At 51.5% G+C, this 14689-nt stretch overlaps 1 protein-coding gene across 1 annotated transcript; it reads right to left on the bottom strand.

Annotated features, from left to right (window-relative positions):
- Positions 1–834: 834 nt before the first annotated feature.
- Smpd3 (sphingomyelin phosphodiesterase 3, neutral membrane (neutral sphingomyelinase II)) lies at positions 835–13947 on the bottom strand. Its single transcript, XM_013013027.1, has 7 exons — positions 12570–13947; positions 5959–6034; positions 5702–5857; positions 4192–4281; positions 3929–3992; positions 1507–1669; positions 835–1274 (listed from the first exon to the last, which is right to left on the bottom strand). Exons 1-7 carry the CDS (start codon positions 13893–13895, stop codon positions 1173–1175), a joined length of 1977 nt encoding a protein of 658 aa, XP_012868481.1. The 5' UTR covers positions 13896–13947; the 3' UTR covers positions 835–1172.
- Positions 13948–14689: the final 742 nt, after the last annotated feature.

Here is a 14689-nt window from a genome sequence, read left to right on the forward strand (position 1 = left end):
CTATTCACCCCTTGGCTTTCTGTTCCTTCCTCCAAAGTCACCTCCTAGAACATGGCATTGGCTGGGGTAGCTGTTGAGGAGGGCAGGCCCTTAAGGCTAGAGCTGCAGCCCTACCTGGGGATAGACAGGCAGATCCTGAGCTCAGCCAACACTTGGATGGGGAAAGTCTCTAGGAAAAGATTGGTCCTGAACCAGAGGTGTCCGTAGGGGAATAAGGGGCTCGGTAGAAAGACAGGACATGTTGGCTTGGATATAAGAAGCTACAAATCTGTCATTTTCAAAGTAAGGATGCCCTTCCCCTTTATGCTGTGAGTTTTCTATAGAAAAATCATGCTCTAGGGCTTCCCATTATGACTCCACAGCAGGGGTCAGTCTCCCAAATTGCTGCTGGGGCAGCTGGAGCCAGCCAGACCCTGGTGTGGGGGCCGGGGAAGGGATCCTGACTTGGAAAAAGCAAAGTTCTATCTAATAACTTGCAGACCCTTTAAAGTGAAGGGTAATTTTTTTTTTAAATCTTTTTCTGTTTTCTTTTTAAAATGTAATCGCCCTTGAATGCAAGACCCTGGGAAGAGCCCTGGGCTGGCTGGTAATGGCAGCCCTCACATCCCCAGTGTGCAGTCCTGGCTGGAGGTGGAGAGCTGGTAGCCGTGCCCAGGAAGTGCTTCTTTGGCTGGTTCTGATTGTGTTTGGAGTTTGGCCTTGGGTGAGGCCCGAGCAAGGGGTCTGGGTGGCTACAGTGTGGCACGTGGCATGCGGGCAGTGTGCATGCGAGGGTGCAGGCATGCGAGACAACACTGGCAGCAGACAAAAGTAATGAACCCTGGACGAAGCTTGAGAAGAAATACAAAGAGTACATAAACCCGGTCCTCATAACTAACGCTCGGGTTACAAACTAGGTTGTGCTGTGTAGATCTGTAGAAAATTGTGTTTGGAAAGAATGGCACTGGTTAGGCAGCCAGGGGCTCCCAGGCCAGCCTGAGTCCCGGGAGATGGCCCTCAGAGAGGGCCCAGAGGCGCTGAGCTCCCTGGGGATTGACTGAGGCTCCCTCCCTGCCCCTTCCCCTCCTCCTTCCAGCACTGCTGCTGGGTAGAGGGTATGCAGCCCAGGGATGGGCTGTACTTTGAAGGTTAGCAGAGGCCCCCCTGCTCCGGATGCCGGTGGCTTGGCTGATTTACACCTCTTCCTCTCCTGCAGACACCATCAGCCGCATAGCCACTGGGAGATGGTCCGTCAGGCCAGAGAGCTGGGTGATAAAACTGAATTCTTCCACCTCCTGTGGGGGAAGGGGGGGGGAGGTTTCTGATTAGACCTAAAGGGTGTTCTCCCAAAGGAGGGTCTGGGGAGTAGGAGATGGCAATGCAGTATGAGGGTTCCAGATACAGAGGACCCAGAGTCTCAGTTCTGGAGAATAATAGCTTTCATATTAAAGGAGCAAAGATTGGAGGTTAGGGTCCAAAGAGAACCTCAGTGCTGTTGAGGGTGTCAGGGCCCATCCCCAGACTCACAGCTTTCCAATCCGGGCACAGGCCTTCCTCAGCATGCAGCATGTAGTCAATTCGCCGGCCATTGCCCTTCAGCAGGTCCTTTCTCCCTTTCTGTCCGGCCCCCGGGCTCTTGCTGGTGGGGAAGGCCAGGTATTCCCTGCGGCCTTCTTCGCTCTCCAGGACCCTGTCATTGAGGCATGAAGCAAAGTGAGCCCCATGCCAACCCTGGGCCCAACAGTCCTCAATGAGGAGCCATGGTCTCTTCACACAGTGAGAGGGGAGTGGGTCTGGCCATCTTTCTTCCCCCTTACTCCACAAAGGGCCTGGGCTGAAGGGAAGTTAAGTCTTCCAGTGCCTGGCTGAGCAAGGGATCCTCTAAGGTCTGTTTGGGTTCTTGTATCTTCCTCAGGCGGTCAGCCCTCGCTTTTCCTTTCAGAATTTGGACACTGGTCATGGAACAATGCTGGCTGTGGCTGGGTTCAGGATGCCACTGTACCCTTTTTCCCAAAGGGGCTTTTGAGCCAGTAGAGGCATGTTTGAGAGAATTTGGTCTTTGTCATGAGCTTAAGGGACCAGTTGCTCCTGAAATCTCTTACCCCCTATACCCTGCCTCATAATTGTGAAGCTTGGCAAGGGGCTGAAGGAGCCAGGAGAATACCCAGGCCCCATAGGAGAGCAGAACTTCTGTGGGTCTGTCTCTAGGCAATAGTATGACCCAGCATGTACCAAAGCTTTAAGTCTCTACTTCCTCCTCTGAAATGGGTAGTTGCTGTGGATGGGTACCAGTGGCTCATCCCTGTAACCTACTACTGAGGAGGCTGAGATCTGAGGATCAGAGTTTGAAGCCAGCCCAGACAGGAAAGCCCAGAAGATTCTAACCCCCAATTAATCACAAAAGAAATAAATCAGAAGTGGAGCTTGTGGCTCAGGTGGTAAGAGTACCAGTAAAAAATCTAAGGGAATACCTAGGTCCTGAGTTCAAGCCTCAGAACCAGCACACATACACAAAAAAATGTGGTTTCTGTGGGCACCAAGATGCTTCAGGGAATTGACTGTTAACTCCAGTTCTTAGACGAAACCTGTGTGCTTAAATGCCCTTCTTGGTGGATAGGGAAGGCAGACTCAGGCAGGGCCTGTTAGCCTCTTCATTTTGGTTCTTCTGTTTTCCTTTCTGGTATCACTGCCCTGAAACAGCAGAGTACCTGTCTCCATTCTGCCTGCCTTTCCCCTGAAACCCAAGCACCCCAGGAAGGTGATTTAGGATTTCTCTCTTCCCCTGCATTGGGAGGCCAAGCTTAGGTGATGGGCTGGTGGTGTTGGGAGGCACTACTCAAGCCTCCAGATGCCTGAACAAAATTCTCAAGACTGGAAAGACCAAGCTGGTAAACATGAGTTCCTACAAGTTGTTGGTTTTTTGTTTTTAAATCAGTCTTAAGATAAATATATTAACGGCATTCAGAGCATTGTTATGTCTGAGAGATATAATCCATTACTGTCTTTTGCCTTTGATAATTCTAGCATCAATGATCTGAATTACTGAGAGTCATTTTTAATCATCTCATGAAAAGATAATTTTCTCAGCACAGAATGATGTTTCACATTTATTCTGTAGTCTAATTAATTGGATTAAATTAGCTGCAAGAATCCATGGTCATGGGTCTGTGCAGTCTCAGGCTGTGGATATATAATCAAGTCTGCTGCTGGCCTCAACTGTGTCCTTGAGCCTCATTGTGTCCACAGCCTCCAATGTGTCCCCTTGAGCCTCATTGGATCAAGAATGAAGTTTGGAGCCGGGCGCCGGTGGCTCACGCCTTTAATCCTAGCTACTCAGGAGGCTGAGATCTGAGGATCGTGGTTCAAAGCCAGCATGGGCAAGAAAGTCCGTGAAACCACCAATAAACCACCAGAAAACCGGAAGTGGCGCTGTGGCTCAAGCAGTAGAGCACTCGCCTTGAGCTGAAGAGTGCAGGGACAGCGCCCAGGCCCAGAGTTCAAGCCCCATGACAGACAAAAAAAAGAATGAAATTTGGCTAGGGCAGACATCTTACCCAGTGACTCTGCTACAGAGTGTGGCCTTTGCTTGGCCCTAAGAGGATTGGGTTCCTTTTTCAGAACCTGCAAGTTAGACCACAACTGGAGTAGGGAGAGCCTTTGAACATAGTCCTGACTGGCTGCTGGTTTAGGAAATGGCTCTTCTAGACCCCATAAGGCTCTGAGATTTTTCAGCAAGACCAGCTCTAATGTGTAAAGGCCAGAACAGCATCCATCCACCTGCCACTAGGCTTCCTGCTGGAGACCACAGAGTTGTCAAAGGCAGATGAGAGGCAGGTTCCCACCAAACTGAAGCCCTTACTAGCATGAATGAGCTAGTTCTGCCCAGCCCCCATCCCTCGCCACCAGAGTCTTTGGGTCTCCTCTAGACCCGAGAATCATCAGCACTCACTTTTGTAGATTGTCGGGGGTGCACACATCCTCATCATACAGGCCATTTGTGTCCAGCAGGGTACCTGGGGCAAGGGAGAGAGTGATGAGCACAGGCAAGGGCCAGCCAGCCTTGAGAAGGTAGCCTTTCTTGGGTGAGGCATGCCAGGAGCCCCAGGAAACTGACTAGAGCCCACCCTTGATAGTAGGGCCTTGGGCCCCAGTCCTGGTAATCTGTAACTTCAGAAGCATGAGGAGCACCCAACTCCTCCCATCCCTGCTCACCAATGGCCCATGGCTTCTCCTCCCCAGGCCCCAGGCGGCAGGGGTCCTTGTAGCGTGTAAACAGGGAATGCTGCTGCTCCAGCTTGTCATCTGTACAGGAGGAAGAGGAAGGAAATGCTTCTGGATATCTTCATTCCCAGAGGCCTGCTTCCTAGCAGCTACTCCTCGGAGATGGCACAGGGTCCCTGTCTCATAGGTAGCCACCTCTCAGAGGTCTCATGCATCACTTTATGTCCCCCAACAGAACAATCCAAGGACAGTGGTCCCTATCCCTCTTGGGCTTCAGGGACAGCCACCTCAAGGCCTTCCAAGTCAATGGTGGAAGACTGGCTGATACTTCGTGGGCCAGACTTCTGTCCTCTTCACAGATTTGGGTGCCTTGCCTTGAGGGAAGAGTGGACCCCACAAGGCTCAGCAAGGTGGGAGACCTGCACAGGGTTCTTGTTTGTCTTGTCAACACTGAGCCAGAAAGCACTTCTCTGAGTCCTCGGAGGGAAGGGCACTGAGCTTGGCCTGTCTGGTGGATCCTCCTCCCAACAGCTTCTTCTTGTGTGTGCTGACTTAGGACCCCAGGAGCTCCCATCATGAGGCGTCAGCATCAGGAGTGTGACGATGATGGGATCTTAGGGTCCTGGCTGAGGCAGAAGCTGGTGCATTAAGGTGACAGCCTCACGTTCCACATGGCTTCAGTGGAAGGTAATTTCCTATATTGCAGGACTTTTGTTGACTGTTTTCCTTGCTTACCCTGTTATCAGGATGTGTTTCTCTGACAAAGAACAGGTTAAAATAGCTGTCACTGGATGCTACTACTTGAGAGCACCTTGCTGAGACAGACCCACATCCCACCCCATCCTCAGCCTCCTTTGGGAACTATAGCTGGAATCAATAAAGCTTCAAGGCCAAGGAATATTCAGAACCACCAAAACAACAGAAGATACCTTATAAGATCAGTTACTTAAACCAATCATTTACAGTCTCACTGAATGAACTTTAACTTTTAGCTTGATGGTTTAGGCAGGTTTCCCAGATTCGCAGGGTTCAAATTCTAGTTCAGCTGCTTACTGGCTGTGTGACCTTGGGCTCACTGTGTCCCCGCTTCTCTCCACAGTGTGGAGAAATAGTGCCTACTTCTTCAGGTTGTTGGGAGACTTAAACAGCAGTTGGCCTCATGCCTGGTAAAAGTAAGGGCTGAATAAACGCATCATGAGAATTGCTAGCTGACTGTCCCTCCATCTCAGTTTCAGAGGTCACAGGTCTGCCTGGTGCAAGTTTGTTTTAGGGGATCACTTTGTCTCTAGCAGATGCTGCTGAGCTTTTGAGGTAGAGCGTGGGCTCTTCTGTTCTGTGGCTTCTGGGGGGCAGAGACATCACAGTCTTGCTAAATTTCCCACCCACACTCTCATAAAGAGCAGGAAGTTCTGTGAGTTGCTAACCACAGGCTTTCTGACTGTGCCTGGAACCCTCCTTCCTGCCCAGAGCAACACACCCAAGGGGAGGAGCACGGCCTCACCAGAGGAGCAATTGTCGAAGTTCAGATCCCCGCAGATGACATCAAACGCCACCAGCTCCTCTGGGTTGGCTGTGCTGGACGAGGAGGTAGATTTTCGGAAATCAGCCAGCCAGTCCTGAAGCAGGTCCAGCTGCTCACACCGGATGGCACTGTCTTCTGCAGAGCGGATGGAAAACGGACAGTGAAGCTCACCCAGTTCCCTGGCCAAGTTCCTGACGCTGATCCCACTCCCAAAGCACCTTGGGCTGGTGACGTACCTGGCGGGGCATGCAGATGTGTGCAGGCGATGTAGCCGACAATTCTTTGGTCCTGAGGTGTGCTTCCCACCTGCACCTGGGGTCAGGGAGACAAGGTGTTGGTCATTGTTGCTTTGAGTGCCAAAGGACCCTACTGATGTCCACTGGCCTTTTGGGTCAAAACTTCACAAGAGCTGCTCTGTGGTACATGCCTAGCTAGACTCCGGGACCTATGTAAGGACAGGACACATCCTGCTTCTGGGAATTTTCAGTCCAATTCAGGAGGCCAGTACATAAAGAAGCAACATCAAGCCAGGCGCTGTGCCGGTTGGCTCATGCCTGTAATCCTAGTTACTCAGGAGGCTGAGAGCTGAGGATCATGGTTCAAAGCCAGCAGGAAAGTCTGTGAGACTATTTATCTCCAATAAACCACCAGAAAACTGGAAGTGGCTATGTGGCTCAATTGGTAGAGCGCTTGAGGGGCAGAGTTCAAGCCCCAGGACCAGTTTAAAAAAAAAAATGTAACATCAGCCTTTGGTATAGTATAGGGCTTTAAGGGGAAAATACAGAAACCACAGTTGAGTTTTTCCCTAGTTCCTGCCATCTACTGGTAACTATACTGTTTACCTATGGAACTTCTTCACCTGTTGGCTTTTCTTCCCTAGCTACAACCTAGTCTGATCTGACCCTGTTGCTCCTTCCCTCTGAAACCAAGGTTGGATGGACCTACCCATGTAGACCCAGCCTCAAAGCCTAGGCCTCCATCCTGAGCCTGGGGTCAGAGGCCTGAGACCCTATCATCTTCCTGCTATCCCCATTATCTGCTCCTTTTAGCTGCATGGTAAGTTGTTCCATCTATTTTGTAAGCTGTGATCCCCTGGCCTCATCCTGAGACCAGTCCTCCTTCCTCCATAGCTCCACTCTCCCTGGACCTCTGTCCTTACCTCCATGGCTCACCTCCTTCATGAAGGATGGACCCACCAGGTTCAATCTACCCCACTCACTCTGCAGATGACTGCTGTCCCAATGCTGGCTTAATAAAAATGGACATCTCAACTTCAGAAAGACAACTCCAAGCTGCCCCATTGAATGTGGTAACCATGCCACACTTGGCCCTTGTCAGTGCCATGGTGGGAAAGTGAGGATGGTCACAGAGCGAGAAGGCCTTCTTCCCCACCTGATGAATCTCCTGGCCCTCTTGACAATGATCTTTACCTGCATGTCCCTCAGGGTCATTTTGGACCTGTCCCCAGGGATACTTCTCAGCTCCTAGACTGCCCTTGTGAACTGTCCTCCCTGGACTGCACAGTTCCATTCAGATGGATTTTCTGGGATGATGAGACTGGATGTTGGGGGTGAGGAGGTGGGGTAAGGGTGGACTGGAAAGGACAAGCTTCCTGCTCCAGCCATTGGCTGAGGGTGTAGTGACCATGCCTCAGTTAGTGGCATACCTTGCCTCTTGCTGCCAAAGTCTGGTGGGTCTTCTTTCCCATCTGACTTTCTCAGCAAAAACTCCTGGCTTTTAACAGCTCTTCACCTCTCTCCCCAACTGGATGGCCAAATCCTGTCCCCAGGTCCCGCAGGACAAGTGTGTGTGTGTGTGTCTGTCTGTCTGTCTGTCTGTCTGTGTGTGTGTCTGTCTGTGTGTGTCTGTGTGTGTGTGTCTGTGTGTGTGTGTCTGTGTGTGTGTCTGTGTGTGTGTCTGTGTGTGTGTCTGTGTGTGTGTGTCTGTGTATGTGTGTGTTTTCCTGGGGTTGGCAGGACAAGCCGTGTGTGTGTCTGTGTGTATGTGTGTGTGTTTCCCTGGGGTTGGCAGGACAAGCCGTGTTTGTGTGTGTCTGTGTGTCTGTGTGTGTGTGTGTTGGGGTTGGAACTCAAGGCCTGGGTGCTGTACCTGAGCTTTTGCTCAAGGTGAGTGCTCTACCACTTGAGCCATGGCTCCACTTCTGGCTTATTTTAAATAGTTTATTTAAGATGAAGAATCTCAGGTTTGCCTGTCAGGGCTGCTGTGAACCATGGACCTCCCAGATCTCAGCCTTATGAGTAGCTAAGATTACCGTCTGAGTCACTGGTATTCATAGTAGGGCTATTTGTTGTTATTGGTTGTGGGGCTTGAACTCTGGGCCTGGGCGCAGTCCCTCAGCATTTCAGCTTAAGGCGAGCCCTCTACCACTTGAGCTACAGCACCACTTCTGGTTTTCTAGAGGTTTATTGGAGATAAGAGTCTCACGGGAGCCAGGTGCTGGTGGCTTATGCCTGTAATCCTAGCTACTCAGGAGTCTGAGATCTGAGGATCACGATTCAAAGCCAGCCTGGGAAGGAAAGTCCATGAAACTTATCTCCAATTAACTAGAAAACGAAGTGGTGCTGTGGTTCAAGCAGTAGAGTGCTCGCCTTGAGTTGAAGAGTGCAGGGACAGTGCCCAAACCCAGAGTTTAAGCTCCAGGACTGACAAAAGAAAAAAAGGTCTCACAGACTTTCCTGCTTGGGCTGGGCTGCCTTTGAACCATGATCCTCAGATCTCAGCCTCCTGAGTAGCTAGGAGTACAGGAGTGAGCCACTGGGGCTCGGCTTATATAACTATTTTTAAACCCACATGCTGACTGTCTACTTTCTGCCTATATTCCAGACCCAAACTGCCCCCCAACAGCACCTCTACCCTGTAGCTCTGCCAGCCTGGTGCCATTGACAGATCCCACTGCAGAAACAAAAGCACTGCTCAAAAGGGTCACACGATGGCACTGTGGTCCCTGCATTCCTCAGGCAACGAGCGAGCACTCCGGCATAGCACTTCTCCACACCGAGGGCAAGAAGGACACTAAAAACCTGCCATTTTAATAGATGGAGACATCGATGCTCAGGGAAGCTAAGTCATTGGCCACAAGGCTCAGATGGGAAAGGCAGATCAGATCTGAGCCAATAGTGTTTTGGTGAGCTTTCTTACAGCCTACCATTTGTTGGTTTTAATGTGTCAGCCTTTTCCTCTCTTAACACTTAGTGTTTGTTACGTGCACTGTACTGAGTCCCAGATAGGGATAAGAGATATGTGCTTGGAAGTGGCACTGTGGCTTAAGTGGTAGAGCACTCACCTTGAGCTGAAGAGCTCAAGGACAGTGCCAAGCCCTACGACCACCACCACCAACAACAACAAAAAAGTGCAAGGGACTGTGGCTTAGTGGTAGAGTGCTTACCCGGCATGCATGAAACCCTGGGTTCAATTTCTCAGTACCATATAAACAGGAAAAAAAAAGGCGGAAGTTGCACTGTGGCTCAAGTGGTAGAGTGCTAGCCTTGAGAGAGAGAAAAAAAGCTCAGGGACAGTGCCCAGGCCCTGAGTTCAAGCCCCAGGACTGGCAAAAAAAAAAAGATGTGCAGCAGGGTGCTGGTGGCTCACACCTGTAGTAGTCCTAGCTACTCAGGGAAGCTAAGATCTGAGGATAGTGGTTTGAAGCCAGCCCTGGAAGAAAAGTCCCCGTGAGACTTATCTGCAATTAACCACCAGAAAACTGCAAGTGAGGGGCTGGGAAGGTAGCTCAGTGGTAGAGCCTTGCCTTGCATGCATGAGGCCCTGGATTCGATTCCTCAGCACCACATAAGCAAAAAAAGGAAAAAAGCCGGAAGTGGCGCTGTGGTTCAAGTGGTAGAGTGCTAGCCTTGAGCTGAAGAGCAGAGGACAGGGCCCAGGCCCAGAGTTCAGGCCCCATGACCGGACCCCAAAAAAGAAGAAAGAAAAGAAAAAGAAAGAAAGAAAACTGCAAGTGGAGTTGCTCACGTGGTAGAGTGGTAGGTAACCTTGAGCACAAAAAGGCTTAGGGACAGCGCCCAGGCCCTCAGTTCAAACCCCACAACTGACGGAGAAAAAAAAAAGTCCTACTCATCCCTGCTGCTGCTGGGAAAGCCAGATCACAGCAGCACGGCACAGCTGTAATCACGCACCCGCCTCTCCCTCAAATAGTGTGTGAGCCTGCCAGGACCCACTTTATTATTTGCTAGGCTTATTGATCCCTGGTTCATGTGGGGAGCCACAGTCTTGTGTGTTTCTCTTGCAAAAACAAACAATTACACTGAGAGGTGGTGCCTTTTAGTCCTGGTGGGCTGACCGTCAATACAAAAGGTGTTTGGAATTAAGCTCCGTTTTACTGCCCCTTCCTTTGTAGAGACTTGGATTTCCCCAAAGAATCTATAGTATCATGGAGTAAACCAGGAAGGCAAAGAAGGCCCCCATGGCAGAGGTGTTGGGGGAAAGGACCTTGATAGGACCTTTCCTGTGTCCCCAGCTCTTCTCCAGGTAGACCAGACCCTTTGAAGCTGCATTGATTTCAGTCCTCCACAGCAGGAAGACAGCCATGCTCTGGGCCAACAGAAGTGCTGTGGGTACTGCGGGGCCAGGCTTTATAGTGCAGTGTCTGATGTGACAATCAGCCTGGCAGAGTAGTAAGGCCTCCATGCTGGGAGAACTGGGTTATGCTCCGCACAACCAAGACCCTTGACAGTGGTATGGCTGGGGCAGAGGATAACTTGTGGGGAGGGGTTGAGGCAGAAGTTGGGCTTCTCCTGAAGCAGTGGAGGAGGAAAGTTGCCATTGGAAGGCATCAGGCAACCAGACATTGGACTGACAGAGGAATGGAGCCTAGGCCAAAGTGGTGGAGCTGGAGGCAAGGCAGAGCCAGGGCATTGGAAAATGAACGGAAGAGCCTGGAACGGACAGGAGGCACAAGCAGCAGCCTCCGTGGCTCTGTCTGGCATGGGGGGGGTGGAGCCTGAGAGAGGCTAGTCAAGGAGTTTGGTTTGAGAAGAGCTGGATGTGTTCAGGAGATGATCAGATGGAGGGCTAGGGCTCTGGAAATATGGGCTGGAACAAAGGTCATTAGCAAGGGCAGAAGTAAAGCCTATTGGGTCACACTCCCAAGGTGCAGGGTTTTGTGTGAGGGTCCCAGTCTCCAGCAGCGGTGGCATGTGTGGCAGGCTGGTGCTGCCAGGCTTGCCACGGTGTTAAGTTCTAAAACCTAGTTTTTCCCCTTACAATGTCTCGGGTAGAATTTACAGCCTTACACGTGTTAGGTAAGTGCTCTACCACATCTCTAACCTCACTACTCTCCCCTCCACCCCCCAAAAAATAAAAGTCTTGGCATGATCCAAATTAAACAAATTTGCAGACAAGTTTGAGATCCAGAAGGTAGAAGAGGGTAACAGAGCATTCAGGACAGAGCCACAGTGTCCCCAAGGACACTGTTGTTGACCCTGGAGCTGTGGTCAGGGTCCCGGCTAAAGGAGGGATTGGCCTGCATAGCACAAGATTGATGGGTAGTGGGGTCTCCCATCTTGGTGCCTTCCATAATAGGGCAAAGGTGACAGGGTACCCCTCCCACTTTGAGCCTGACAACATATTCCTTTCTTCTGCAGAAAGTCACTCTGACTGCTGAGACAAAAATATACCCACAGAACAGAACACCAACGAACCATATGCCAGAATAGGAAGGCTGGATCTATCTGATGGAAGAGTTGGTTCAATTTCAGCTGTGAATGGAAAGCCAGAGAGACCCCGATTCTAGCCTGTCAGAGCCATACAAGACACATTGAACCTTCCTGAGGAGTTTGCCAAGGTCCACAGAGGTCCACCCTGGCTGTAACTTGCTCTATGGAGACAGTCTACCTTCACTTATTCCTGGCTCCCACACCAACATTTTCCTGGACAGGCTGAGCACAGTGGCTTCAGAAAGGGAACTGAGGAGTCAGGGGAGGCCGCCCTGGGCATCTGAGCCCCAGCTTTCCTAGTAAGCACTCACTTTGTTATTTCTCACCTTAAAATAACAGAACCCATCCCCATATCAGCTACTGCCGGGGAGGGGGAGGGAGGCAGAGGAGGCAAAAAACCTTGCTCTGCATCAGGTGGCCAAATAATGCTTCAGAAAACTCTGGAAGCACCAGCAATGGCTTTTGGATAGAGAACAAAAAGTTGACATCAAAGTGTCTCAAACTCAATGGAAGATAATGCGTAATGACCAAATTGCCATGGTCTAAAAACTCCTCCAATTGCAGCCAAATTAGCAGAAATAATTATGACTCACTTTAATTAGTGACTATGGAAGTGAAGCCATGGGCTGGTGGGCAGAGAGCCTGGCATGCAGCTGCTGATAGCCAGGGGGAAGGGGCTGCTGGTGGCCCGAAGAACTAGTTGTGCTCATCGGCGAGAGGTCTGTCTGCCAGTCTGCACTCTAGTTGCCTTGTGTGAATGGAGATAGGGCCCAATTCCTCTTCCCCCCTATCTCCACCACCATCATCATGGCTAGCAGCTATCATCACTACACCCACTATGCGGGCAGAAGCTTGGACCTCCTTCTGGGTTTTGCTGTGCTGATTCACTCCCACCTTGCTTGCTCCCGTTTTACAGATGGGAAGATGGCAGCTCAGATCTGAGGTGGTCTGAGGAGTGGGTTCAGATCACTCACTAAGTCTGGAACCATGGCCTTTGACCCTATGCCTGTATGTTTCCCTTGTTCCTGAGCTGGGGAATCCTCTGGTCTAGCTTCATCGAAACCCTTTTCTGCCTTCCATTTTAACACCCCCCCACACACACACACACATGTGGCTTGGGTACCAGTTAGGATGTAGGTTTGGCCAAGGGCTCTTACCTTGAGAAACAGAGCTCCCTTAGAGGCCAGGGCATCGAAGCTGCACCCATTGGGGTAACAGTGATAGGCCACGTCCATGACGGGGTAGCGGCTGGCAAAGAAGAGGCCACTGTTGAGACACTTGAAATTGCAGCAGCCATGACAGGCGTAGACCCCTACATCATACAGGATGTACTCGAAGTAGCCATGCAGCTGGTCTTTCAACTTAGCCGCTGCCCGCTTGTCAAACACTTCCTGCAGGCACAGGAAGTCTAGGTTGGCAGGGAAGAAGGCCGAGACCTCATGGTCGAAGGCCTCGTCGGGATGCCGTCTCCTGCGCGCCGCCTTCTTCACCATCGAGGCCTTGTACAGGAGCTTGCTGTTGGCACCTGTATCCCCGCCGCCGCCGCTGCCGCTGCCACTATCTGGCCCAGCTCGTGCCTTCACCAGGGACTCCCTGGAGGCGGAGGGGCTGCCCAGGCTCCCCGAATCCCCATCATGTTGATTGTGGTTGGGTGTCTGACCCTTCGGGCCTCCAGTGGCCCCATTCCTGGCTTGGTTCCCAGTGGCAGAGTCATCGGCTTCTGGCGGCCGGCCTCCCTCCTCACTCCCAATGCGCACTATGCAGGCATCCTCAAGGCTGCCGCCATCAGACGGGTCCCCAGAGGCTGGGCCATTGGCAGCCTCATCACTGGGCTGGCGCCCGCCATCACCCTTATATTCCACGGAGGCTGTCCTTTTAATGCTCCCAGGGATGGCTCTGGCCCCACTATCACTGCTCTGTGGTGACACCAGGCTGCTGAAGCTGGCGGCGCTAATGGAAGTGTTGGTGGGTGAATCGATGTAGATTTTGATCTGGGGCCGGGCAGCCCCATTGCGGATCCTCTGCCCAATCTCTTTGGCCCGTGCTTGGGTGTTGAAAACGTTGTTGAGCCTAGCAAGTGAGTCGGGGAGGAGGCAGAGATTGGCAGTGGCAAAACAGAAGCTTTTGCCAGCCCCTGTGCCCTTCCATTCGCTGAGCAGGGCTGCCCCGCCAACCTTGTCCTCCAGCCGTGAGTAGATGTAGTGCCTACGGGCAGACTGCAGGGGGGACCAGAAGAGGAACCCAAGAAAGGCGAAGGGCAGAGCAGCCACAAGCAGGGCCAGGTAGATGGGTGTGAAGAGGACAGTGCAGAAGAGCTGCAGGCAGCACGGGTCATCAGCCCTCTGGCGCTTCTCATAGGTGGTGGGTATGAAGGAGGCCAACAGTCGGTCCACCAGCCAGTAACATGGGAAGATGAGGGCCCAGGACACAGCGTGAAGAGCAGACAGACAGCTATTAGGAAAGGGGGTCGTGTGCAAAACCATCGCAGCTCACTGGGCGCTGCGGCCAGCCCTACTACATGGTGTCCGTGGCAGCCAGGGCACTTTTCTGGCAGGGGTGGGCAAGTTGGGGGGGCCGTTGAAGGATGAATCACCTCCTGTCAAGATTCAGCTCTGGATGGTTAGTGGTGAATGTTGGTCGGTAGGTCATGGTTCATCTCAGTAGGCCATGCAGAGCCTCCAAGGCTTGCTGAGAACCTGCAAAGACAGAAAGTGGGGCTGTTAGTGATCTTTCAGGGAGCATGCCAGAGCCTACAGGCTCATATGGGACATTTAGGGGCAAGAGAGGGCCCTGGTACATTCCATTTATCTGTATGTTTTGGGGGTTTTGTTGTTGTTGGTCATGGGGCTTGAACTCTAGGCCTAGGCACTGTCCCTGAGCTCTGCAGCTCAAGGCTAGTGCTCTACCACTTGAGCCATAGCACCACTTCTGGTGGTTTAGTAGGGATAAGAATCTCACAGACTTTTCCTGCCCAGGCTGGCTTTGAACCATGATCCTCAGATCTCAGCCTCCTCAGTACTAAGATTACAGGTGTGAGTTACCTGTGCCCAGCCTATCTATGTTTTATTCTCTTAAATGGCTTGATGACTGGATTGACCATCTTGACCTTGTAACCTAATTACTTAGAAATGACCTGGGTCAAGCCCGGTGTTGGTGGCTCACACCTATAATCCTAGCTACTCAGGAGACTGAGATCTAAGGATTGTAGTTCAAAGCCAGACCAGGCAGGAAAATTTGTGAAATTCTATGTCCAATCAACTACCAGTAAACCAGAAGT

The sequence above is a fragment of the Dipodomys ordii genome, unplaced genomic scaffold, assembly GCF_000151885.1.
Source record: "Dipodomys ordii isolate 6190 unplaced genomic scaffold, Dord_2.0 Scaffold18, whole genome shotgun sequence".
Lineage (NCBI taxonomy): Eukaryota > Metazoa > Chordata > Mammalia > Rodentia > Heteromyidae > Dipodomys > Dipodomys ordii.